Source organism: Eschrichtius robustus, chromosome 10 (assembly GCF_028021215.1).
Source record: "Eschrichtius robustus isolate mEscRob2 chromosome 10, mEscRob2.pri, whole genome shotgun sequence".
In the NCBI taxonomy this organism is placed as follows: domain Eukaryota; kingdom Metazoa; phylum Chordata; class Mammalia; order Artiodactyla; family Eschrichtiidae; genus Eschrichtius; species Eschrichtius robustus.
In genome coordinates this window covers 111,909,590-111,936,525 of record NC_090833.1, presented here as the reverse complement: position 1 = coordinate 111,936,525, position 26,936 = coordinate 111,909,590, and the positions used below count along the sequence as shown (strand labels likewise).

At 49.5% G+C, this 26,936-nt stretch overlaps 2 protein-coding genes across 2 annotated transcripts in view; both read right to left on the bottom strand.

Annotated features, from left to right (window-relative positions):
- The window catches only part of FDFT1 (farnesyl-diphosphate farnesyltransferase 1), a 35,609-nt gene extending 34,068 nt beyond the window's left edge, over window positions 1-1,541 (bottom strand). The window contains exon 1 of the mRNA XM_068552502.1: window positions 1,353-1,541. Coding sequence (XP_068408603.1) covers window positions 1,353-1,451 — 99 coding nt within the window. The 5' untranslated portion in view covers window positions 1,452-1,541. The remainder of the gene's footprint in view (window positions 1-1,352) is intronic.
- A 5,266-nt stretch (window positions 1,542-6,807) lies between these two features.
- Window positions 6,808-21,267, bottom strand: NEIL2 (nei like DNA glycosylase 2). Its single transcript, XM_068553127.1, has 5 exons — window positions 21,144-21,267; window positions 19,121-19,260; window positions 13,521-13,855; window positions 9,308-9,507; window positions 6,808-7,847 (listed from the first exon to the last, which is right to left on the bottom strand). Exons 2-5 carry the CDS (start codon window positions 19,256-19,258, stop codon window positions 7,534-7,536), a joined length of 987 nt encoding a protein of 328 aa, XP_068409228.1. The 5' UTR covers window positions 19,259-19,260; window positions 21,144-21,267; the 3' UTR covers window positions 6,808-7,533.
- Between the last annotated feature and the right edge of the window lie 5,669 nt (window positions 21,268-26,936).

Below are 26,936 nucleotides of genomic sequence, written 5' to 3'. Positions count from 1 at the left end.
TTAAAGTCCAGAATCAAACATAGAATTTTAAATCTGAAAGGGACTTTGGGAACATAAAACCCATAGACAAATAACCACAATACAAGACTATGGGACTGATATAAGGTAAAACAGTGCTAGAGAAAATGGTCGAGGGAGGGTCACAGGTTAACATTAAAGGGCATCTCGTTATGGTGACTTCCTAAGCTTTCTATGAACAATTTTACAACATTTTATCGACCTGACGAGACAATGAGCTCTTTGGGTGTCTTATTTGTCTATACATGTTATCCTGCCCTTCTGCACCCATTATAAAGCCTAAAGCGGAACAGATGTTTAATAAATATCTGCTGAATGGTCAACAGAGGTGGCATTCACAGAAGCCAGACCTTGAAGGATGAGAAGGATTCTGAGTTATAAGACAAAGGGAAAACTTTTCTTTCTGATGGGAAATTAAAGTGTTTTAATAAAGGACAACAACTAAGAGTATATTTAAACACAGGACGGTATTTGTGTTATTTCCATCGGGGAAAAGAATTTAGAACGTTTGATATAACCCCACTAATTCAGTTGAATGTGTCCATTCATTCAATAATCACTTAATGATTTTCTTGTTGGAATAAATACCTTTGTAAGCATTCATTTAACAAAGGGTACAGGAGTGAGGAAGATGAAATATAAATAAAACCAAGTCTGGCCTTCAAGCAGCCAACAGGGTAGCTAATCGACAGACATAGGGAAAATTAATAAGAACTTGCAAGAGTAGACAAGTGTTCTAAAAACCTCAGGGTGCACTGAGGAAGAAGGGACTGATCAGACTGCAGGAAAGGGGGAGAAGCTTATGGAGGTGATGTAACTGAAAACTGGAAGGATGAATAAGGTTTCATTCCGGAAAAGGTATTCGTGACAACATGTGCATAGTTCATTATGTTCACAAAATTCTTTCACACGTCCTCTCCCACTTAATCTACCCATGCAGTCTCAGTTTTGTAACCCACATATTAGAACCCAGAAAAACATCAGCCTCAGGGACAGAACGCAATATGAAGCAAAACTACTTAAAAACCAAGGTTGTGAACGAACAGAAACATTTTAGGCAGCAAGACAACTTGGGGATGGGGGCGGATGCCTAGGAGACCAAGGGCAGCCGGGCCCGACATCTGATTAAGGAGAGGGGAACCAGGCTGGGAGGGTGGGGCCGCCTGACAGGGGTCAGGGGTCTGCTCCCCCGAGGGAAGGAGGGAGCCCGAGGCATCTGGCACCCGCTGGCCGCAACCCTGTCCCGCGATTCTGGGCCCTGCCGGCCAGGCCCAGAAGCCGGCGCTCGCGCGCAGCCTCCCCGCTCCGACGGGATGCAGGGATGCTCGGCCCACCTGGTCCATCTTGGGTATCACCTTCTGCCGGCCCCCCATCTGGAAGCGCAGCAGGTTGTAGAACTCCTCGGGGTGCCCCAAGCACTTCACGAACTCCATGCTGGCGGCGGCGGCGAACCGTCGGACCTCGGAGCTCACCTCGCGGATACCTTGGGCCGGCCCCTACCCGCAACCAAAGAAAGATTAGGCGGAGGGCGGGGCGGGGTGGAGGCGGGCCCAGTGCGGCGGAGGCGGGCCCAGCGCGGCGGAGGCGAGCCCAGCGCTGCGGCGCCACGCCCACTTCCCCACCAACTTCAACGGGCCTCAGTCTCTCGCGCCGCTGCCCGCGGGCTCGCGGGGTGGACTGACGGGCGCTGATTGGCCAGGGCCGCTCGCACCAGCAAGATGCCGGCCAATCGGCGGTGGGATGTGTCTGGCGTGAGGACCACATCCTAGAAGCTAATTGGAGGAAGAGAAAGAGGCAGGCGAGCGGGATTGGTGCTCCTAATGGAGGCGGGCCTTCGTTTTCCTCTGCTTTCCCAGTGCGGGGCTGAAGGAGCGAACCCAGACTTTGAGAAAGCCCCCTGAGGCGGAGCTCAGTGCGTGGGAGGCTCGTTCCGGCCCGGCTTTCGCTGAGAGCCCAGCGGGCCAGAGCCCGCTAAGCCCTCCACGTGTTTGTCTTGCCAGGCAGATTAGCTCTTCCGGGACGCGCTCGGCTCACAGCCGCGCCTCGAGTGGGTGCAATCAGCCTGAGGCTTCCGAGCACGTAAATTTAGTCCCAAAAAAGGATCTGAAGCGTTTCTACGGCCTATCAAAGGGTGATGTGTTAATTTTTATCTCGATCCTAGAGCTCTCACAAGTCCTGGAAAAATACGTGCTACCCCAACCCCCAAATCTACTTTAACACCGCAATCAGTGATCCTTTTAAAAATAAAGGCAGCTCAGATCACTGCCTAAAAACCCTGCAATATCTGTCCATTTCACTCGGTAAAAGCCAAAGTCCCCACGAGGGTCTAAAACCTCTGCACGAGTAGCCCTCCATCCCCATTACCTCTCTCACCTGCATTTTCAATCCCTCCCTCCTTGGCCCCAGGACTTGTTGTCTACACTTCATTCTTTCTGCAATATTTTTGCCCCCGGATATGCAGTTGGCTAACTCGTTCACCTCCTTCAAGTCTTTGCTGAACTCTCACCTTCTCATTTAGGCCCACCCCATCACACTGTTTTATACTACAGCTTGCCCCGCCCTCAGCACTGCTGACGCCCCAGCCTGCTCTAGTTCTTCCCGTCCTATTGTTACTAAGGTCTTTGGACTCTTTAGTCAGTAGAAATTGATGAAGCCAGATCAGGAATTCAGGCAAGGCGTTACTGGGACTCCAGGGAGTGAAGACAAGTAACAGGTTCCCTTGCTCACTCTCTGAAGGGGGGCGAGCTTGTCCCTTAAATGGGGGGAAGGTAGAGGCAGATCAGTGGGTGGTGGGTGGGGCCGGAGGGGTGGCTTAGGTGGTCTGCCCACCCCTTTGGTGGTACTGTGTGCAGGGATCATGTAGTACCTGCTTTTGTTCGTGGCACCTCAGAAGTGCCAGTTGGGTTTTGGTCTTTTTGTATCTTATTGTTGATAATTTGCCCCAACTGCCCACGCAGGCAGTTATTTTTAGTCCCTTATAGTTTCTTTGTATTCTGTTGCTCATTTGTCCAGGTGCAAAACTACAGTAAAGGGTCTCAGGTCGCAGCCTATCTCAGTACTGATCACGTTCTGATATAAAATAGTTTACTTACGATGTTTAGTGTCTGTTTCTCCTTGCTAGAATGTAAGTTCAATGACGACAGACCTTTTGTTTTGTTTGCTCACATACCCCCAAGCCTCCAGAACAGTGCAACTCTTTGATGTCCCTTCAGCATTGCAAACTTAACATTGCCCTAACTGGAATCTCTCTCCCATTGAGACTGCTCCTCCTGCGAATGGCAGTTAACAGCCTCCCAGTTGCCTAATTATAAGATCCAAATGTCATCCCTAACTCCTCCTTGCTCTCCCTACACCTGCCCTTTGTGAGTCATTCATCAATTCTCTGGAATCCAAGAAACAAACATCCCTCCTCTTAATCTCTCCTCTTTGCTCCATGGAGGTTCAAGCCCCACCTTCTCTCTCAAACTGTTAAAAGTCAGTTTCCCATCTCTCTCTCTCCATCCATTCCAATGTAACAGCTTGAGTAATCTCAAGTAATCTCAGTCTTTCAATTTTATTTTATAAGGTACTATGATTTTAATTAGCTTAAGGTGAGGCCCTGTGGGCTTCTAGACTTTGGTTCCATGAGTCCAGTCTGGCAACACAGAAAAACAGACTGAAGGGAGCTTCACTGAGAACTGACTCATTTACCTACAATTTCTTTTCATTGTATCTGATGTTTGGTCCTTTTTAAAACTCTGTCAAGTTATAACTTTATATCTCTACTTGCATACTGCTTTTGGCCAGAAGACATAAAGCTAAGAGTTTTAGCACTCCCCCTGCCTGTTAAAAGGACCCCGTAAAAAAAATTCCCTTCTTTCAATTTTAAATTGCACGAAGGAAATGCCTTTCAAGATAAAATCCTTCCCACTCCCTGCCTGCCTCTGAGTTTCTGCCACATGCAAGTGACGGGGGCTGATGCCCTTGCTATAGCAAGCTCTGACTAAAGGGCCTCGCTTGCTTATTCTTATTTTGGTGGTATTTCCACAAACCTCAGTACTTCAATGATGTTCAGTGGTCACTCTCATCCTGAATTTTCTGTACGCTAATCATCCCTTGTGACTCTTCACCTCACCCTGAACCCCTCAAGGTCAGGGACCGTGTCTAAACAGGGCACCTGGCACAGTACTTGCCACTTAAGAAGTCTCCATTACTTCTTATTAAATATCAGGGCTTGAAATAGGGACTGTACTGGAACTTTTAGAACACAGACAGGCAGTCACTTATCCAACCCCCCCCCCCCAAAAAGCACTTTACAATAACCTACTAAAATGCTTCTAACACTCTGTTGTAACAAGCCGGCCTCCTCCTACTAGTACAGAAGTTTTCTTGTCTTGTTTATCATTGTATTCCCAGAACTAGCATTTAGGAGGCATTAAAAAATATTTATTAGATGGCTAAGGCCACTGAAACCTCACACAAAATTGCAAGTTTTTTACAACGTCAGTTATCATGAAACTCCAGCTCATAAGTAACTCTTTACCCTGGAATCTGCTGAGTCCAAATGCCTCACCTCTCTCTCTTCTAAGTGAAACCGGGACTCGCTGACTCTGTACCCCATCCCTCAACTGCAGCCTTTCCTTACGTCCAACAGGGACGCAGGCCACAGGAGTCATTCCCACTGTTCACCTCGCCAGCCCTGTAGGTTCTGTACCACCATCCTCTTCTCTTAACCCTCATTCAGTCCCTCTGCTATCCCTGCCTTTCCCCTTTGCAGAACTAACTTGAGACTTTCTGCCAAGATCCTGCTGCCAGGATGAACGATAACCTCGCAGAGGGCTGCAGTAGCTGTGCTTTCCGCTGGCAATCCACGTTTCCGCGTCCCCGCTGCTTCCACGCGGAACCCAGTCTGTGCAGTTCCGATGCAGAACTCATGGTGCGGCCGTCAGCCTTTACAACTCAACTGCTAGGTGCTGCTGTTTTCCCCAACACAGACTGAAGTCAGAGAAATGATAAGTCAGCTCCCAAGAGGACAGAGGAGACTGAGGATTATTCTTCCATGTCTTGCTCTATAATCTTTTGTATGGCTTGAATCTTTTGATGTATTTTTAAAAATAATTTTAAACAACTTAATAAGGATTCCCCTTTGCCCTCTTGGCCTTCTACTGTTCATACCCTGACGACCTTCAACTGTGGGTTCATCCAGCAACCCTCTTTGTTTTTGACCCTAAGCTACTGGAGACTGCTGGACAAAGTTGGGAAATGGAGCGACTACTCTGGTCTCTAGTGTGGCTAGAGCCCTAAGCAGCTCTAACTTCCCCTCGTAGCTGTTACAAACCTCCCCACTCCTACTCTGTGCCAGCTGGTTTTCTCTGGGTCTACTTTTCTTTCCCCACCGGAGCCCAGGCATCTCTAAGTGCTGGCGCTGGTGTCTCTCTCCCTCCTGGTTTTCCCCTCACCTGATCACAAACGAATCCTCACATCACATCCATCCTTTCATCACTCTCCCTCCCTGACCCCCTTTCTCATTTCTTTCAAGGACAACCTTTTTTAAAAAAAATATTTATTTATTTGGCTGCGCCAGGTCTTAGTTGCGGCACGCTGGATCTTTTTTTTTTTTAAGTTGTGGCGTGTGGGCTCTTAGCTGCAGCATGCATGTGGGATCTAATTCCCTGACCAGGGATTGAACCTGGGCCCCCTGCATTGGGAGCTCGTAGTTTTAACCACTGGACCACCAGCGAAGTCCCTCAAGGACAACCTTCTTGAAGAGCAGAGCACACTCACTGCCCCCTGGGCTCCCACCCAGTCCTCAGCCCCTGCAGACCGGCTGCCACTCCGCACAAATGGCTCTTTAAGGTCATGACCTCAAATTCGACCAAATTGAGGTCATGACCTCAAATTTGACCAACCGTCAAACTCGAAGGCCTCTTCTCCGACGTGTGCACCACTGGCTGCCCCCCGAAGTTCCTTCCTCCTGTTTTATCTGATTTTCCATTGGCTTGTCTTCTCTTGCCCCTTGAACAAAAGACCTTCTAAAGGTTCCCCCCTGTGATCTCCATCCTTCTCATGCCGCATGATCGCCTTGTTAACCTTCTCGAACCGACCCTCAGCTCTGAGGAAAGCTCCCAAATCCATACCTGCAAGCCTGCACTTGCGGGGAGCCAGGCCCATTTCCTGGCTGTGTTGTCCCCCCACTTAGGTGCAGGTGCCTCAAGCTCAGCACTCAGGGTCTGTCTCCTCACGGAACCTGCTCAGCTCCCGTGACTCTCTGTCTCAGTGGCGAGGTGGGGGCAGCTTCCTCCAGCTCTCAGCCCCCTCCCTCCCTCGTTCCCACATCCAGTCAGATGATGCCTATGAGCCCATCACCATGGTGACCCTCCCATCTCTTCTTCTTTCCACACCCACGGCTGTCTCTAGTCCTGTCGCTGCTTTTCTCAGCAACCGCAACAGCATTTCCCCGTTCCTACCGATCGCAGTGGGTGTCCACCCGCACGCAGGCTGTGACGCCTGTCCAGCCCTCCCCCCTCTTGTACTCCAGACCCCGGCAGATGCTGACTTACGGGAAATGGCCTGTCTGGGTACCATCTTGGCCCTGAGCTGATGCCTGCCATAAGGTGGCTTTCCCCGCTGTGGACAACTCCCGGTGACTTCAGACAGACAGGTGTAAGGGCGCATGTGCACCCTTCTCCCTGACCTGCTCCTTTTAAATGGATCCATCCAACCAACCCAGCAAGTCCTCAACGGCACCTTCACAAAGAGCTCCGTTATGTACGGTGAAAGAACCTTTACTGCCAAATAAAGATGACAACATAAAGTAACAAAGAGCTTTATTTTCATGTCCTGGTTTCTTCTAGGTTTTGCTAACAACCTGGATTCCTGCACTATTGAGCACGTCAACAATCACAAACACATCACCTTGGGGAGGAAACAAGTCGCTTTTTTCTAAAGCCCATGGACACACCGGGAAGGTGGCCAGCTCCCTGGTCCCCCCGTTTCCCCTCCTTCTCCTGGCGTCTCCGTCCCGTGGGAAGGGTCCAGGCAGGAGGCTGAATCCGAGCACTGCTCTCCTGTTACTCCCTCCTCATCCCTGGATCCCTCTTGGGGAACCAAGAAGGATAATTCCCTTTTCCTGGTTCTCAAATGGAGGGTCTTAACACCAGCCAATGTTTCAAAACCAAAACCAAACACCTGCAAAGCAATGCTGGCACAGCTCTCTTCCACTGGCTCTCGTTTTCGTTGCCCCACTGTCATTCCGGGAGGTTTCCCCTTAACTGCCATCACAATTTGCCTCATCTGTCAACAGTGGTGGAATTAGATAGGAACAATTAACCAAAACTAGAAAAGAACAAAATTGGACCCTGTGGAAACTGCCTCAGCCTGAACTCCGGTGAGATGAACACCAACAGTACTGGCATCCCGACCCCACCCCCTCAATTCCTGTCCCCAGTCCCAAACCCTGCCCACAACCCCTTTGGCGACACTCAGGCATCACGGTCCCTCAAGGGCAAGGCTCTGTGTAGAAGGGGCCCGAGCGCCCTAGGAGGGCTCCACCTGCTCTGGCTCATCCGGTGACAACCTGGGCTGGCACTGGGGGCACCACCACGTGAGCCTCTGCAAGCCCCCCGGAGGCCCCAGTGCCTCCTTCACGACCTGGTGCCCAGCAGGGCACCACTCCTTCTGGTAGATCTGCGTGTGCTGCTGTCTGCCCTGGAACTTGCCCCGCAGCCAGCCTGCACTGAAGGCCACCACATGGTCCACCAGGGCCTCGAGGCGAGGAAGACCCAGGAGTGAGCCGGGAGAAAGCGGGTGGATCCCAGCTCTGAACAGGGCCTCGTTCTTAATGATGTTCCCTGGAAGAAGGCAGGGAGGGGACAAGGGAAGGAAAAAGGACACATCCATAAGGAAAGCTGGCCACAAAATTAACAAAACAGAGCACAGCTGATACGATGGCAGCGGGGAGCATCTCAGGAAGATCCAGCGCGGCTGAGAAGCTCTCGGGCAAGTCACGTACTGAATCAGCCGGCCCGTCTGCGAAGTATTTGCTAACACTTACCCTTTAGGTTGTTGTGAAGGCGAAATGACATAAAACTCACGCATGGCCCATGTTACAGCAAAGAGATTAACAAGAGGGGCTCTGGACCCGAGTGCCTGGCTGTGAATCCCGGCTACCTGACCCTGGTGAATTCCCTGCCTTCTTGAGGCTTCCGTTTCCTGGTCTGTAAAGCGCGGGGGAGGTTCCCTGGTTTTCGTGGGCAGTAAATGAGAATTCTCACACACACATACAAAAGCTGAGCACCGTGCTGGTATGTAGAGAGGAATCAATAAATACTAGCTGTTATGATTAATTAAAATGTCAAGCATGACGCCTGAAATATAGAAAGTGTTTAGGAGGTATTATTATATTACTTTCCTACTCCTGCCTCATTTGCTGTGAAGTCAACCTCGACCTCTCCGTCCAGAATCAGTAAGTTTCTTCAAAATGTCCCAACAGTGCACTTTCTTTAACCTCTACCAGGCATTTATCACAGTCTATCTTAAGCTCCAGGGGGCTGAGTCCATGCTTGCTGGGTCACTAACAACACTCTCCTTCAGGAGAGAAGGGGCTCGGTGGAGGCCAGGCGTTCAGCACGTGTGGAGCAGATGGACGGACGGGTGAAAAGGCTGCTCTTTCCAAGAGCTTCACAGTCACACAAAATTTCTCTCTACAGTTCGCCAGCCGACTACCTGCTTCATATCTCAGCTGTGCCCTTAGAGCAATGTGTCTTTTGCTTTTGTTTCTTCATCTGAATGAAGGGAAAACTAGTAAGTGGCCATCCTGGGTAAGAGCAGTAAGGATGAACCCACGTACCTGGCACAGTGGAGTCACCTGAAAAATGTCGGCTGTTCTGATTATCGTTTGTAACAACAGCCGGTTACACAGCATTTCTCTTGCTAATTTACCCCAAAGGCCGCTCCTGGAAGCCTGTGCTCCTCTGGGTGCAGGGTCTGCGTTTGTCCTACTATACTTAAATTAAAAAATAAATTAAAAAAAAAAAAAGGATGGAGGGGACGTGACCCCCGCACTCTAGAAGGTCATGCTCCAGTGCGGCTATCAGGCCGACTACGACAGATAATGTAATTAGCGTAGGAGAGAAGTTAGACATGGCCTGATCTACTCCCTCATTTTAAAAACGAGGTAAGTGGAGCCGAGGAGCCCAGGTGATCGTCCAGCATCACTGACACCTGTGGTGGGTGCCAGTTTCCTGCCTCCTGGACGAGGGACTTTTCCATTAAGTCGGTCAGTGGGACCACCCTCTGCCATCAGCCATACCTAAGCCTGAGAAGTATCTCTGGTCCAACAGCGTATAGCAGACGGGCTGCTCCCGGCCCAGAGCTTCCAGGGCCTGTCCTCGATGGAACTTTTCTGACAAGATGTCAGAGGTGGGTCTGACCACCGGGGAAGAGGAGCTCCACACCATCTGACAGTTATAGAAGGCCAAGAAGCCGCCCCCGCCGAAGTGCAGGACCAGCCTGGGAAGAGAGGAGAGGTCACAGTGCACAGGGCTATGACAGTAGCATCAGGTCACACGTGCACACACAGCTCCCACTCCGCTCAGGATAATCTGGGGAAGCTAAGGTCCCAGAGGAGAAAAGGGATGGCTCTGCCAGAATTGTTAAACTCTCACGGCCAAATGGAGTAATTAAAAGAACATGTATACTCTCTCCTTTTTTCTGATCATAACAATACGTGTTGGCAGAAGGCAACTTGGGACGTACAGAGAAGTCTCAAGTTCAGGAGGTGTGGCTATGGCACAAAGCAGGGCTTGTGAAGGACGGAGGACAGAGAAACTGACGCTAAGGAGGCAGCTCTCCCAGTCCCAGGCAAGACCTACCAAGAAAGACACATACACACACTGCCCCTCCCCGGGCTTCCTGAATTCCAGGGACACAGGAGAAACCTCATGAACCCTGAGAAGCAATAACGGGTTACTCTGTAAGGGGAGAGACTCGGGCTGCAGCTGGACTCCAAGACTCACGTATCTGACCTGGGTGGTATCTTACGTGAAAGTAAAGGGACAGCTTGAGAGGAACAGGACTCAGAAAAACACCTACGCATAATACCTGAGGTAATTACTCAAGGAAAAGTACATCCCAACGGAAATTAAATCAGCAAGGATCTCAAGATGAGGGGAGATGGAAAGGATGGATGGAAAGATTAGCACTGGACTCTGTCACGTCTATTGTGAGATCCGAGTGGCCTGCAATCATAACAGTGCATCTGTAATCCAAGTGTGAGGAAAAGATTCTCAGAACAGAAAGACACCTACATTAGTGTGTTTTTAATATTAATTAATTTAATTATACATAACTAACAATGTAGTTAATTAACAATCTGGAACTAAAATTCTAAACTATCTCAGCAGACACAAGAGATGGGGTAGAAATGACAGGAAAGTACAGAAGAAGAAATATTTTAAAGGTCTCATCTCAGAGGGAGGGGGGAAGGAGAGTGAGCAAAATATCAGTGTTAATAATAAGGGAGAAGATTATTAATTTAATGCTATTAAAAATCTGATAGTTATTAACTCAGGGAAAAAAACAGATATCATTTAAAGATAATATTATTACCAAAGGAATAAAGATGAGTAGCAGTACTTCCAAATTAACAGAGGTTTAAAAAAAAAAAGGAAGAAAAGAGACTTCCCTGGTTGCAGAGTGGTTAAGAATCCGCCTGCCAATGCAGGGGACACAGGTTCGAGCCCTGGTCCGGGAAGATCCCACATGCCGCGGAGCAACGAAGCCCGTGCGCCACAACTACTGAGCCTGCGCTCTAGAGCCCGCGAGCCACAACAAGAGAAGCCACCACAATGAGAAGCCCGCGCACCGCAACAAAGAGTAGCCCTCGCTTGCCGCAACTAGAGAAAGCCCGCGCTCAGCAACGAAGACCCAACGCAGCCAAAAATAAAATTAATTTAAAAAAAAAAAAGGAAGAAAAGAAATGTGATAAATCCAACAGAAAAGAAGAAAACAAGGGACAATAAAACTACAAATGAAAGAAAATCCAAATAGCACAGTTACCCCATTTCAAAACAAGGAGTTTGCGTCTGACTTTAAAGAGATACAAAAGCCTGCTATTTACTGTTTATAACAAGCATACCTAAAATAAGTGAAAAAACAGACCTCCAACTAAGTGGAAAAAAGACCAGGGGGTGAGCAACCAAACACGGAGCGGCACTGTTAACATCAAGAGGAGCAGAATTAGGGCTAAAGGCAGAGAGAGGGTCCAGGACTGTTTAATAATGAAGCTGCAAAGAACCTTTGAGAGTCAGGGACCCTGATGCCTGGGAGCAAGGGCAGCAAAACACAGAAACAAACACGAAAGACAAGGAGAAACTATAAAACCACAACTAGCCTGGGGAACTTCAATGCTCCTCTTCCCAAGTTTTGCATATTAAACAAAAAAAAATAAGCAAAAACAGAGAAAATCTGAGCTATCAAAACAATAACCTGCTCTTAACATTTACAGAATGTTTTTCTTTTTTTGTTTGGTTGGTTTTTGTCAGAATGTTTTACTTTTAATGAACATTCTATCTTCATTTATGTACACAAAATGTAAGCAAAGATCAATTATGTGTTTGGCTGCAAATCTTGATGCCAAAAGTAGAAAATTTACAGGCTGCCACCCTGATCGTAATCCAATAAAAAAATTAAAACAACAAAAAAAAAACCCAAAAAGATGACCCCAAATACTCAAAGACTTGAAAAATTAGGAAATACTCTTCCATATGGATAGTATACACAACTATTATTATTTATTTGAAGGACCTACAAAGTAGATAAAACTCAGGCAAGCCTAATAAAGAAAAAAAGGGGGCGCGGCAGCCAAAGCAAAATATGCAACATGGAAGGAGTTATAACTTGACAGGAAGAGATTCAAATATAAGTGAATGACATGAGTTCACCGTGTGGCAATAGATTTGAAGGCCTGCGGGACCAGCCTTGTTTAGTGGAAGAGCGTTCCAATCGCCCCGGCTGGTGACCGAGTCCGGAATCAGCCCACGGGCCCAGCTTCGGGCCATGAGAGGTTTCCTGGGGGTTTCGGGGAAAGCTCTCCTTGCTCATCTGAACTTTAGAAATGACCCTCTCTCTCTTCTCTTCCTCTTTTCTTGTGTGGATATAAGGCCTGGAACTGCAGGAGTCTCCTGCTGCTGGTCTAAGGACAAAGCCAACAATGTGGCAAAGTGCAAAGTCAGGAGAATCACAAGAATGTGAAGCCAAAGGCTTGGACCTGCGTCAACACCAAAGCCCACACTCCCTCTGAACTTCTAATTATGGTTGACCCCTGAACAACTTGGGGGTTGGGAAGCTGACCCTCTGAATAGTTGAAAATCCGCGCACGTAACTTACAGCCGGCCTCTGTATCCACGGTTCCGTATCCACGGATTCAACCAACCTCAGAGTGAGTCATGTAGCAATGTAATATTACTATTGAAAAAATCCCCGTGTAAGTGGCCCCGTGCAGTTCAAACCTGTGTTGTTCAAGGGTCAACTGTCTGTGAGTCAAAAAAATCTCACCATTCAAGCCAGTCTGAGTTGTTTTTTTTTTCTCTCTCTCTTTTTTTTTGGCCTCACCACACGGCTTGCAGGATCTTAGTTCCCCGACCCGGGATCAAACCCAGGCCCTCGGCAGTGGAAGCGCTGAGTCCTAACCACTGGACTGCCAGGGAACTCCCTCTCTGAGTTATTTTTATAGTCCCAAGCATCTTACTGGCCTTACATCATACCATAAACAAAGACTGTAGTTCTGGACATGAAAAAATATGTAATTATGAAACTAGAAAAGTATTTTGATTTGGAGGTAGAAGGAGTCTTCTTTAGCGAGAGGATAAAACTTAAGAGCTATCAAGGAAAATACCGACCACTCACTACATACAAACTAAAAATCCTGAATGCCTAAAAGCACAAACACCATCAAAGGACACAGGCTGGAAACACTAGCACCACACATCACAGAGGGTAACACACAGGATCCGAAAGCCCCTACAAATTGATGAGAAGTACACAAAAAACTCAGTGCTACCATAAGAACGTTCATTCTCTTTGACCAGCAATGATTCCTCTGGGAATCTACACTAAGGAAAGAATCCTGAACATGGATAGAGGTTTCTGCACTGATATTCTCCTCAACATTAACAGACTGAAAACTGGGGCAATTCTGTCCCTAAATTCAGAGGGCACTAGTCAAGCCATAAAATGTTGTTCAGAGGCCTCCCAGCCTCAAGGGCTGTGTTTGTTGGGAAAGTACTCCCCGCTCTCTAAGCTGCCAGGTGGTCCCCATCCCTCTCTGGGTGCAGACCACAGTCGACCTGCCATCTCAGTGGGCAGAGAAGCGGGTTCTCTCTCCTAGGCGGCGGGCTGCTGGAGACCACCCAGCGTGCCCGCAGAGCCCGGCCCAGGCCCGCACAGTGGAGCCCTGGCGAACCCCACAGACCCCGCACAGCCGCCGACACTCACAGCCCACGGCCTGCTCAACCACGCCTTACCTTGGAGAGGGGTCTCTCCAGTCACCCCTCTTGTTTGCCTTCTTCGCTCTGGAGAACTCGTTCACCCAAATGCTGCCAAACAAACCAAAGCTGACCTGCAGCCACCTCTCGGCACCTCTTGCAGGGCTGTCTCCCCACAAACACTGCAGGCCATCATCTCCACTGGGGACAGCATCGTCTCCTCCTGGGGACCCGGAGGACTGGTCAGAGACTTCCTGGTGGTGCCCGGCCTCTTCCTTCCACTCTTTGTGTAGAGGCGCTGACAGTGGGTTGTTGCCAGGGCACACGATTTCTTCATCTGGATCAAATCTAAGGAATAATTTCTTTCCATGGACCTAGAAAAAGATGAACATGATCTAAGGCTCTGCTATAGACTTGTGTCCTCCCAAAATTCATGTGTTGAAATCAACCCCCAGTGTGATGGTGTCTGGAGGTGGGTCCTCCAGGAGGTGATTAGGTCATGAAGGTAGAGCCCTCATGAATGGGATTAGTGCCCTTATAAAAGAGACTTCAGAGGGCTCCCTCAACCCTTCTTCCACATGAGGACACAGCAAAAAGATGGCTGTCTACAAACCAGGAAGTGGGTCCTCACCAGACACTGAATCTGCTGGCACCTTGACCTTGGACTTTCCATGCTCCAGACTGTGAGAAATAAATTTCTGTTCTTTATAAGCCACCTGGTGTGAGGTATTCTGTTACTGCAGTCAAAACAGACTGAGTCTTACCCAGAAAGGGGAAGACTGGAAGAGATGTATATAGACATTTATCCTAATGCAAATGTCTCCCCTCTTGCCTCTTCCATGAAACTTTCCCAGCTTGAGTATTTGGGACTTGCCTTTTGCTTTTTGCTCCAGTCGTGTGGGCACTTAGTACATGGTTTTCAAAGTGATTAGAAGCAAGTGGAAGTATCAGATCAGCAATGAAATAGATGCACGCTAGATGCAGGGCCACCCTAGAATACCTGAGGGGAAATACTCCCAATTTTTTCATGAATTAGCTAATAAGTAAATACTAATTGTCATTCCTGTATTCAATTCATAATACTTTTTCTTTGTTAGAAATAATCAACATACATACACATACACACCACAAATTGACAGCAGCTAAAGACAACCCACTGTAAAATTCTGTAGCCCTCACGACCCCCCTGAAATTGGATTTGATAAAAGGAATGGCCACAAGAGACCCCACGATAAAAAATGACGATCAGTACGATTTCAGTAGAAGAAAATGAAAACAGAAAATGTGTGTAAAAGAATGTTCCAGCTACTGAGTATTCTATTTTCATATTGCTAGTCCTGGAAGGTAATGTGTATATGGCCCGATTCCAGGATAAGCCTGTTCTGCAAGACCCGAAATTCAGGCAGTCTTTCCAAGAATTAAAACCGAAACATCTGGCATTAATAATGGAAATGCCTGTGATACTTTGACCACCAAAGGTACATACTTAAAGATCACAGTTCTGATGAGATCTCCAATTTGTCAATTAGTATAAAAATTAACAACTGGAGCAGTCTTTTGAAGCCCTCTCCCCAAAAGAGGGCACTATCTTTCTAAATAATTCCAGAATAACTTAACTGCAAATGTGAGCACAGTTGTTTGCTGCCACACATCAGAAATGGTTTAACTGAGCTTACATAAAAACCTGAGGAAGGAATAAAGTAGGCATAAGAGAGTTTGCTCCAGACAACACTTTCTCGATGCAACTTCACCCATGTTGGTATAAGGCTGATGAAAATATTTGTCAGATGACCCTCAAGGTCAAAACATTTACCAGGTCAAAAGGCCTAGGTCGGGAGACCCTTGCACCCTTCCCAACAACGGCAATTTCCGCCGTCCCTCTTTTAAATTCCTCTGACACTATGGTTAGTTCAGTTCTAATTGTTAACTGGGTTTATACAACGTGCCAGGCAGTGTGCTAGGTGCTGAGGGCCACACAGATGAGTGAGTCTCTGCTCCTTCCCTCAGGGAATTCAGGATTTAAAAGGAATGAAGTTCTGAACCAGGTTACAACAGGGATGAACCTATGAAACATTATGCTCAGTGAAAGAAGCCAGTCACACACGGCATGATTCCAAGTATGTGAAATGCCCCCACAAAAGGCAAATCTGTAGCACAGAAAATAGAGTAAAATGGTCGCTTAGGGCTGGGGGTGGAGAGTTGGGGTGAAAGGGAAAGGACTAATGGGCACAAGGCTTCTTTCGGGGGTGATGAAATGTTCTGAAGTTGATTATGGTGATGGTTGCACAACTCTGTGTCAAGAAACTGAATTGTACACTTGAAATGGGTGAACTGGATGCGATGTGAATTACACCTCAGTAAAGCTGTAAATATTTTTTAATTGGAGGACTGGTATAAAGTCTAAGTACGCAGTGGGATTTGATCTCCGGATGTCCCACCCACCCAGACTAGGATGGGACAGAAACATTAACAGGCGGAAAGGACTCAATATTTACCTCCCACCCATAATGCTTTCTTAGGCAGCTCTGGAGTGTGTGCTCTGCAAAATGAGAGGCTAAAACAAAAGAGAAGATGATATGGGACCAAGTGTGGAGAGACTGCTGGCTGCCTCCCACTATCCCTCTCTCCCCTCTTCCCTACCAACAAATCTACTGATTTCAGGAACGTCAACATGCTCAGCTAAAAACCTACGTCTCCCAGCCTCCCTTACAGATGGGGAAGCCAGTGAGATTGTGCAGGAATGGTCAAATGTGGTTTCCAGGAAAGCTCTTTAAAATGGATGAACCAGTTTCCAGCTCTCTCCTGCCTTTTCTTCCTGCCTGGAACGTGGATGTAATGGCTGGAATCCCAGCTGCCATGTTATCATCATCATCATGAGGATGAGGGCTACACCCCAGGGAGAGAAGAGCAGGAGCTTGGGCCCCAGTGATACCGTGTCACTCCTACACCACCCTGGACCGCCTCCTCTGGACTTCCTATTATGGGATGGCGGAAAAAAACCCTCCTGACTTGTATAAGCCACTCTTCTGAGTCTGTTATGAGCAATTACACATAATTCCTGACACAGAAACTGGAGAGCTTATAAGGAAGGACAGTGAAGGGCCATGCCAGATAAACAGCTGGCACAGAGTGGAGCCAATTTTCCTCTGCCTCACGAGCCCACCCTGCTCATTCCACCTCCTTTTTTTTTTTTTTTTTATTTATAACTGTGTTGGGTCTTCGTTTCTGTGCAAGGGCTTTCTCTAGTTGCGGCGAGCGGGGGTCACTCTTCATCGCGGTGCGCGGGCCTCTCACTATCGCGGCCTCTCTTGTTGTGGAGCACAGGCTCCAGACGCGCAGGCTCAGTAGTGTGGCTCACGGGCCCAGCCGCTCCGCGGCATGTGGGATCTTCCCAGACCAGGGCTCGAACCCATGTCCCCTGCATTGGCAGGCAGATTCTCAACCACTGCGCCACCAGGGGAGCCCTCCCACCTCCATTTTTGAATCTGTAACTGATTTTCAAACCTGAAATGCCCTTTCTTCTCCTTCTGACCCACTTAAGTCCTCCATCCTTCAAGGTCCAGCTCAAGTCCCATCTCCGTCATGAAGGCTTTTTCTCCAGGCCACAGGACCTCTTCTATGTTGAGGCCCTCAGCTGGGCCTTAATCACACGCTCCCTTCCTCCATTCATTGTTACCTAACAGCTTCCCATTTAGGGACACAGGTCCAAACTTCCAAATTCAACTCTCAGATCCTGAGAATAGGACCCACGGACAGAGGCACCGAAAGGGAGCCCACTGATGGGGACCCACTTGCCAGGCAGCTCCCCAAGGCCACCTCCCTTAGGCTTCTGGGCTCCCAACACTGACCCCTGCCTTGGTTTACTGGGAAACCAGTGCCCAGATCCATCTCAAGGCTCCCTTGCCTCACATTCTTCTGTCCACTCAGCTACTGAGTAAATATTTTCTGCAAGCCAGCTCTGTGAAGGCAGGTGCTAAGATCCCGGCCACTGGGACCCAGAGACAAAGGGACATTAATCCTGTTCTGCAGGCCAGTCTGGACAAAGAGTCCAGGTGCTCTCACGGGAACAGCACAGACCTGGAGGTCAGGGGGCCTGTGCTCCAGTCTCTGTCCCTTGCTAGCTACGTCGGCTTGGGCTAACCACTCCCCCTCCCTGAGCCCCACCTCCAAATGCAGAAAACACACATGAAGGTGTAGCAGACCTCTCACAGACCTCTTCCAGTTCAAGAATGGAACACCCATGAAGGTGTAGCAGACCTCTCACAGACCTCTTCCGGTTCAAGAATGGTTTTATAGCCTGGTGTGTGTGTGTGTGTGTGTGTGTGTGAGAGAGAGAGAGAGAGAGAAGGGCAAGGTGGAAGACAGAGAACTAGTATTTACTGAGCACCTATTATGTGCCAGGCATAAAGTCTGCTTAATTCAACAATTTTAACTGGTAGGTGTTTATCCCCATTTTACAATTCTAGCAGACACTAGAGCTAAGAGGTTATGTAACTTGCTCAGGAGCACACAGCTAAGAAGCAGCAGAAATCCTTGGTTTTTCTACCGGCAATTACCAAATGCCTCCTAAGTGCCAGGAATACAATATTGCTGAGGTCACAGCCCCTGCCCTGTTTACTTGTCTCCTCCACTCAACAGGCAGGACAAATTCAGCAGTGAGCGTCCAAAAGGAGGTATAGGGTGCCCGGGAAGCACAGCAGAGTCTCTTCTCCAACCCAGAGAAGGCAGGGCAGGCTTCTCAGAGGATGTGATGGCAAGGCTAAATCCAGAAGGAGACCAGGAATTACCATGGTAACATGAAGGGACAGGAATGGGGGTGGAGCTGGGAGAAAAAGGAAGACCTGCCCACGCAGGGCAGCAGCAGGTCAACCATGAAGGACTGTGAGAGGAGCTCTACATAGTTCAAAATGATTGGAGAGAGATCTGGGGCAGGGTGAACTGCAGGCCAGAGAGGGAGGCATGAGTCAGACCACAAAGAGCTCTGCGAGCCCCTTAGGGCAGGGGTCCCCAACCCCCGGTCCCGGGGGCACCTAGCTGTTAGGAACCCGGCCGCACAGCAGGAGGTGCGCGGGCGGAAGAGCGAGCGAAGCTTCATCTGCCGCTCCCCATGGCTCGCATTACCGCCTGAACCATCCCCCCGCCCCCACGCCCCCGCCATCCGTGGAAAAATTGTCTTCCACGAAACCACAGGTTCCTGGTTCCAAAAAGGTTGGGGACCGCTGCCTTAGGGAATTCTGACTCATGCTCAGAGCAAAGATGAGTCAGGCTGAAACCCAGATCAGAAGGCTATGCTCTTTCCTCACCTCCCTGCTGGCCCCATAGAATGAAACACGGTTTCCAAACAAAGGTGCACATCAGAGTCTGCTGGAGTCATCACAACCGCTCCAGACGCTGAATGTGAATACCCAGCTCGTGCACATGTATTTTTTATAGTTCCGCAGGCCACTGTGCTGCTCACCTGAGGCTGAGAAATGTCAGAAGGGGAGCTGCGTGGAGTCCCAGCGTGCTCGCCTCAGGCTCGAGGAAGTGACAGCATGGAAAGTTTTGAGATAAATTTAGGGGCGGTACAGGGTGTGCTGACGGAGTCGGCCCGCTGGGGTGAGCTGTGGAGTGAGCCCGTCAGAAGACGATGCACTCACCTGGGTGTCCTGCAGCCACAGGGATTGGAAGCCGGCAGGGTTCAGCTTCTTACTGCTGCCCCCTGTCTTGACCACCTGCTGCCCCACAAAGGGGGAGACCAGATGGTGAAACTTCCTCACAGACGGCCCCTCCGGCATCCCTGCAGGCAGAAACGTGGAAAAGAGGCCGCTGACTTAGCTGGTTTCTCTAGAATTTCTGATGGGTGCCAAGCTCCAAGCAGCCGTTTTGGGGGTTTTTTTTTTGCCATCAACTTTAAGAGCATATACGGCCAGAAAGGGAACGTGGCTGGGAAGGTGGGGTCGGATCAAAGAGAAAGCCCCGGTGCGGGAGGCTGTCAGCCAGCTTCCCGAGGATGGCTGCCCCATCCCATCCCCTCTCGCCTTTCTTCAGGCAGCACCAACAGTGTGCCAGGCATCACACCACAAGCGCCCTCCGCTTTGATCCTGTGGCAGCCTGAACGGGAGCCCACCCTTGTTACTCGTTTCCTGGACTGTGGTCCCTAACTCATCTCCAGGCTTTCTCTGTCCTCCTTCTGCCTCCCCAAAGCAATCATTCCAGCCCACTGCTGCTGCTTTATCTCCTCTCCTTCAGTGGAGAGATGGTCGAGGTAGAGAAGGCTGTAAGGGACACAGACACAAATGCAGATCCAGCCCTGCCAGGACCACCCTGCTAGTAGCAGCACGGCATATGTGACAACAATGCAGAGCTCAGAATCATGGCAGGTGCAGACACAGGGTCATGTCAGGTCAGATCAGGGAGAGGCCACATCCGGCTTACCTAGGGAAGATTATCCCTGGTAACTGAGAAACAGCTGGGGTTCCATTTTAACCGTGATGTAGGGTGACCCGTGACCCCCATCTCCTCCTGCCCAAATCATCCAAGTTCACTGCGAGCTTGTGCGGGAGGCATTCATGTGTTTGAGCCTGAGTGCTCGGCACCCCAGCTTCTAAGACACAGAAGGCACTCCCCCCACCCTTACCCTACTTATCCACCTGTTTCCTCACCTGCACAAGACTGCAAGTTATGATGAAAACCCAAAGAACTAAGCAGTTTCCTGGCACAGTGGTAGCTACTGCATTTCAGTAATTCTAAGTAATATTTTAAAATCTCTGAAATGGCGGTGCCTCTTACAGTCCATGCTTTCCCAGAGTTTCATTAGCAGCACGTTCCATAATATGTATTTTTAATTTGATGGTGCTTTAGACTCACTAAAATGTAGTACAACTGCCCCTCATCAGACCTTCAAGTCACTCGAGAGGCTCTCCTGACAAAACAGCGGGGCTGCAGGAAGACCGGCCACCGTGCAGCCGACCTGAACCTCAACCAGCTCTGCGCCCTGTCTCTCCAACCGTGGAAGCTTCCGGAAAAGCTCCCCTCTGAAATGCCTCTGATGCTTAAAATCTTTCGACACAAGGGCATGTTTCTTTCTCGGGTTTATTTATGGAAATGGAAAGCTGGGCAGCGAGCGGCCTCTACCACAGCCTTAAAAGATCAGAAGCCGCAGGGACACAGGTCCCGAGGGGACACCCCGCGCACGCTCGTTAACCGCGCGAGGCTGGTAAGGGGCTGCCTAGCGGACCACACTGACGGAGGAGGGGGCGTCGCCGGCGTCCTCTCTTCTCAGCACGTCACCGCCGCCCCCGCCCCGGGGAGAGTCTAAAATGGCTGCTTTGCCCAGCGCCTTCTCGGGGTGATGGGGGGAGAAGCGGGCGCAGAGACGGGACTGACGGTCACTGCAGGAGCCTCGGCCGGGCGGAGGGGGGGAAATGTTAAAAAGTGGTAAACAGCCAAAAAAAAAGAAAAATTCAACCCGGGCTGCGGGTTTCCATGAGGGACGCTTCTAAAACGTTCGGTAACTGAGTTTTCACGCCGGTAACAAGGTGACGAGGGTAAAGCTGGGGAAAGCCCTGCATTTCCGACGGGGGGCGGGGGGACCCGCTACCGCCGAGGACGCGCCGCTCCGCCCCCTCCCCACCCGCGCAGGTCCCGCGACGCGGCAGGGGGACTCGCGGCGGGACTTACCGGCTCCCCGCCCGCAGACCCCGGGACCCCAGCGCCTGCGAGGCCCGCAAACCGCCTCCGCGCGGGCCGTGGAAGACCCGGCGCCCGGCGTGCGCGCGGGTTGCCCCTGGAATGCGCGCGGCACTCTGTCGTAGGTGGGCGGGGGAGGCGTGAGGGGAGCGCGGCTCTGACTGGAGGTGGGGTGTGGGTAGAGCGAGACTCCTCCCCCGGGGGGGTGGGGTAGCTCGGGGCTCCGCCCCCGGTGAGCGTAGGAGGCGGGGCTCGCCCTGCGCGGGTGGGGTTCGGGATTCCGTTGTCCAAACAGGTGCGGGGCTCTGTCCTGGGAGGCGGGAGTGGGGTTTCGCCCTTGGGAGAGGCGGTGAGGCTGCGGAGCTCCTCCCCTAAGGAGGTCGCTGGAGGCTGGGCCAATGCCGAGTGTCGCGGGTAAAGGGTGGAGAGAGAGTGAGTCAGAGCAGACGGTGGGGAAGAAGCAAACCGCCTTTGGAAAGTTTATTGTCTTACGAAGATAGAGAAAATTAAGTTGCTGAATAGGAGAACTTTAGGTGGTCAGGCAAAGGCAAGCCTTTGGTTTTGCTGAGCCTCCGAGCCCAGCGAGGTAATTGTGAAAAGGAAACAGGTTGTCGAGAAATCTCATGAAGTTTTTAAAGGGTGGGATTTTTTTTTTTTACTTTATATGATTTGAATATTATTATTTGAAGTTTTACCGTAAGCAAATTTTGCTTTAAAGGTAATATTAAAATTTTCCAGACAATAAAAAAGATAAAATAGTAGACTATTTTAAAATAAGAATGTTCCATTGTTGTTAATTCTTCAAAGAGGATGGGGAGCCAGCACTTTCCAAGAAGTCAGCAGGGAAGTTTGGGGAAACTGTTCCGGATGGCAGGCACCAGGGACCGTAGCTGAGAGGGCCCTGGGGAGGTCTTGGCCAGCACAGGGAGACAGGCCCAGTCCCTCCCCAGGTTGTGTCTTGCTGATCCAGCCGGAGCAGTACGGGTGGCGCTTCTACTGAACCGGCTAGGGCAGGAAGTGAGGAGAGGAAGGCTGGAAGGTCTGGGCTACTGAGGGTGCTCAGCACAGAGGAGCCCTGGAGGGGGGATGAGGTTTGAGGGGATGGTGTTGCCATCCCCCCCGAGCCTTCTGGTCTCCCTCTTTCTATACCTGGCCTCTTCTGGGAACAACATACCCACCACAGGATGCCACCTGCTGTAGGATCAAGCACACTCTAACAGTAGCTTCTGGAGCCCCTAACTCCCCATTCTGTAGACTCTGGCTGAGCTGGGAAGGAAGCCAGAGCCACAATCCTTGCCTCGCCTCTTGGACTGAATGCCTGGTGCCTAAGAGGGCTCTTCTGAGGCCGAAGGGTTGTAGAGTTGAGCAACCACGTGGTTCACAGCTTACCTCTGTCATTTACAGTATAGCTGTTGTTTGCTGAGCACATGCACTGTTCTAAGCTCCTTACATATATTGCCTCAGTAGTAGTTATGGGGAGACAAAGCAAGTCACAGTATCTCTGAATCTATTCAGCATGAAGTGGGATAGCTATTTCATGGTGTTATTATGGAAATATCACAAAGCAAGGCTTCTCAAACTTTATATGAATCACCTGGGAATGTTGTTTAAATACAGATTCTGACTCAGGTTTGGAGCAGGGCCCAAGATTTTGCCTCTCCCACAAGCTCCCAGATGCTGCTGGTGGTCCAGGGACATAAGGTGGAGCAGTGAGGACTTAGGAGCACAGCGGTTGGCAGTTGGTGGCACTTAATATTCTTTGAATGAATGGCTAAATTAGATCTTAGATACGAAACTCATAAACTGTAAAGTGCGGTGCAAATGTATGCAGTCACCATTCTAAGACAATAAAGCTGGGGAGTCTGCCTGGCAAAGGGCAAGCTTCCAGAAGCGCAACTCTGCAGAAGAGCAGCGAAGAACACTGTTGCTGCATCAGACTACCTGGGTCCAAATCCCACCGCTCTGTGGGCAGAGCTTGGGCAAGTAATTTAACCTTTCCATACCTTAGTTTCTTCGTCTGTAAAATGCAGTGAAATGCCTACCTCACTGGGTTATGGTGGGATTTACTGAGATGATTCACCTAAATCTCTTAGCACTGGGCCTGACATACAGTGATAGATCAATATGTTTTTAGTTATTGTTGGTTGCGTCCTGGACGGGGAGGGGGAGGGCAACCTCAAAGCCCACAGGAGCCTGGGCCTCAGCACTATGGGGGTCAGCACCCAGTTTTCTAAGGGCCATGGAGCCGATTTCTCCCTCTCCTTTTGTGCCCGTGACATCTTAAACAGGGTTAAAGTTACAATGCCCATGAAAATCGATTAAAGCAAGAAAGGATGTGATGGAGAAAAGCAGTAGGATGTGGTGAGGAATCAGATTGCCAGTGAATGAGCTTGGGGTCCTGAACTACATGGAGGAGGTTTCATGTGTCTCTAGGAACCCCTGGGGAGCCTGGAGGGCTGAGAGTGAGGCCCCTGGGTCCATTCCAGTTGCCCCTCTTTTTTGGACGTGTGACTGTGGACGGTAAGCCCTATTTTCCAGTGGTTCTAGGACCTTCTTTCATCATGTCTAAACTGGAGAATTCGGAACCAAGGATTCTCCCCAACTTCTAGAGAGACGTTGAAAGACTTCATCTTGGAGTGGGACCCCAGGTTGTGCGGGGTTTTCAGCTTTTAGGTTTCCACTCTTTGGGAGAGGCAGGGGGGCGGTGTAAAAGCTCAGATTCTGCAGTCAGGTTTGAATCCTGGTTCTGCATGTACTAGTTCTGTGGCCTAAGGGAGCTACTTAAAATCCATGGGCTGTATCTTCTTCGTGTGCCAAACGTGGTTGTGAGGATATAGGAAAGTTTTAATGGATGTATAAAGCTACCAGCGCAGCTGATTTGCAGGAGTGCTCGGTAAGTGGCAGGTGCTTTTTTTAGCACAATTTCTGGGGTGGTCTCAGATGGAATGTTTGAAAATCAGGCTGTTGCATTCTGGAGGCCACAAGGAAGAGAACGCCGGCGCCCCCAAATGGTGAGCGCATTAACTGCAAGGGAGGTATCTTTATGCCAGTCTCGGCCTCCTTAGTGAGGGTAGGTGCTCAGTAAGTGCCCCTCTTCCTCATGCCAGCTCTGTGGCCTTGGGCAAGTTCCCTCGACGATGGTGGGACAAGAGGGCTTGGACCCGATGATCTCTGAGACCCCTCATGACCTGTAAACGAGTCAGGCATGGCCTCCCAATCCAGGCATCCTTTTTCCTAGTGGGGTTATTTCCCTTCAATTCGACTTGCCCTGGTCAGCTGAGGAAGGAAACCTCAGCAATACTACCCCCAGTTCTTAGCAGCTCGTGTCCTGTAACCCCCCCCTGTACTCCCACAGACCCCAGGCCCAAACCCTCCTGTAAGGAAGGGGCTACCAGGAATTCCTCAGCCCTGTCCTTGTGCAAACTGCTAGATTTTAGGCTGCAGGACCTCCAGGGGGGCCTAGAGCAGCTCCAGGGGCCTTGACAACTGCCCTGGGACTGTCCCACTGCTTTACTTCATAGCTAAATGGCAAAGTTTGCTCTGGGTCCCAAGTACCAGGACACCCTGGTCAGATGGAGCTGACCTGGTCAGTTTGACAAACACAGCCTTGCAGCCCTGGACTAAACTGGAGCCTGAGTATAGGCGTTCTTAACCTGGGGAATATGGAGAAGTTTCCAGAGTTCATAGAACTCCTGAAATTGTGAGTGGTGTATGGGTACCACTCATATACGTGTACCTTTCTAGGAAAGTGGTCATGGATTTTGTTACATTTTCAGAGAGGTCTGGGACTCCAAAAATTAAAAAAAACAAAAAACAAAAACCACTGCCCCAAATTGCAGAAATGACTTTCTTCAAGCATTCTCCAAGCAGGACCCTGTTCCGGTCCCATAACCTGCAGCGCCTCTCAAACCTCATCAACGCAGCTGGGTAGTGAGGGAAGACACCAAGGTCATTTGATGGACGTAAGAAAACACACCACAACTACAGCATGGCATGCTGTCCCCATCAGTGTGACAGAGGTAAAAGACCTGAAAATGTTTCCCATCGATCTGCTTCCTCCACTGAAATCAGCTTTCAGAGCCTACAGTCCTTTCTTCAATAGTTCTTCATGATGGGAAATTTCTATTCTTTGAAGGGGCGTTTAGAATCAGGACAGGTGACAAAAATTGGTCAAGTGATGTAATTCTATTTGGGACCCCCAAATTCTGTTTGTGGCTGAGAAGCAATAAGCTTGGTTCTCTTAGGCTGATCTGAGCAGGTCTGGAGAGCCTCTAAAGGGAGTTCCAACCTATGTTTTCACCGTGGCTGAAACAGTGGAATAAGTAGTTTCCAAGGCAGCTACTTTGAGAGGCAATGCTCATTTGGATGAATAGCTTCTGAAACATTTTTAAACCTCATTACTTGGGTCACAATAAAGGTACTATTTTCCCCTTGGAGAACATCCATCCGGAGTCTCCAGAGGGAGTATTTTCAAATCTTGGGGCCCTGAGGTTTCATCCGGACCAACAAGAGTATGTAAGACTGAGAGAGATGAGCCACTTTGCTCAACTTGTGGTTTCAGAGCTGCTGGTCCAAAGTCCTGGATGCTGGATGGAATTCAGTGTGACCCCAGGGATGAATTTCTTCATGTCTTTTCCTGACCATCCGCACAGCATGACAGCACCAGCCAGGCATGGGACTTGTGCTCCCTGCGTGATACCAGATATGGCAAGGATAATTTCGGATTATTTCTGCTCTCACAACTGCTTAGAGCTTAAAGGGAACTTAAAGATCTCCTCCTCCAAAACATTTGCAGATGAAGCTGCTGAGGTGAAGAGCAGTTTGGTGAAATGCCCAGAGTCCCACAGCTAGACACTGGCCGAACCTGGACTAGAATTCTGAAACCTCAGAATCCCGTGTCTGGCTCTTTCTGGTGGGCTCCTCCCTTACTTTTCTCTTCTTTCTTTCTTTTTTTTTTTTTGGCCATGCCACACAGCTTGTGGGATCTTAGTTCCCCGACCAGGGATTGAACCTGCGTCCTAGGCAGTGAAAGCGTGGAGTCCTAACCACTGGACCGCCAGGGAAGTCCCTCCCTTACTTTTCAAGGAAGCAGAAGCCCGGGTGGAAATGGGTACAGACTCTGTTCCAGGAAGTGATTGTATGGTAGTGGTCCCCTCCGAGAGCCCCAGGGACCCAGAGATTCACCCAATAGGACCCCATGAGCCATTTTCAAATAGTCAGAAAAGCCCCAAGGTAACCATTTATCCAATAGCCATAGCAAGACTGCAGAGCAACCTAAATCGAGCATCTCTGCCTAAGACGGGAATTCAATCAGCTTAGTGTTACGGACTATCTGGTAGTACTTGTTAGCAGAGAGGAGAAGTTATGCTTTCTGTTCTTTTAAAAACTGAAGTGTAATTTATTTGCAGTTTGGGTTTTGATCTATAAAAAGTGAGGAAAGCCCAAATAATTATGTAGACAAAATAATTTCAAAACATGGACACTATGGTAGGGGTGGGGTGGGGTAAAGGGGGAACTTTGGCTGTGGTAAGGCTGGAAGCCACATTAAGGAAATCTGCAAGGATGTTAAGGGGTGGGGGGACAGGAAGACTTCCTGAAAGTGTTTCCAGCCCATACCACTACAGAGAAGTCTGGGGGATTCTCTGAATAAGTACAAAGCAACAGCTTTACACTGTAAAGCACATTAGCTGGCATCACTCATTGCTTTGTTCAGCAGAGTCCTGGTCAAAGGTCTGTTTAGGATTCTGTTATTTCACTCTTACCTCTTTTGTTTCCCAGCCCAGC

Excerpts from the sequence above, each read along its gene's own strand:
- NEIL2 (XM_068553127.1), bottom strand. The coding sequence starts at position 19,258 with ATGCCGGAGGGGCCGTCTGTGAGGAAGTTTCACCATCTGGTCTCCCCC. Across the intron at positions 13,856-19,120 it reads TGTGGCTGCAGGACACCCAG|GTCCATGGAAAGAAATTATT; the intron begins GTGAGTGCATCG and ends ATCTTTTTCTAG. Across the intron at positions 7,848-9,307 it reads GAGATACTTCTCAGGCTTAG|GGAACATCATTAAGAACGAG; the intron begins GTATGGCTGATG and ends GCCTTCTTCCAG.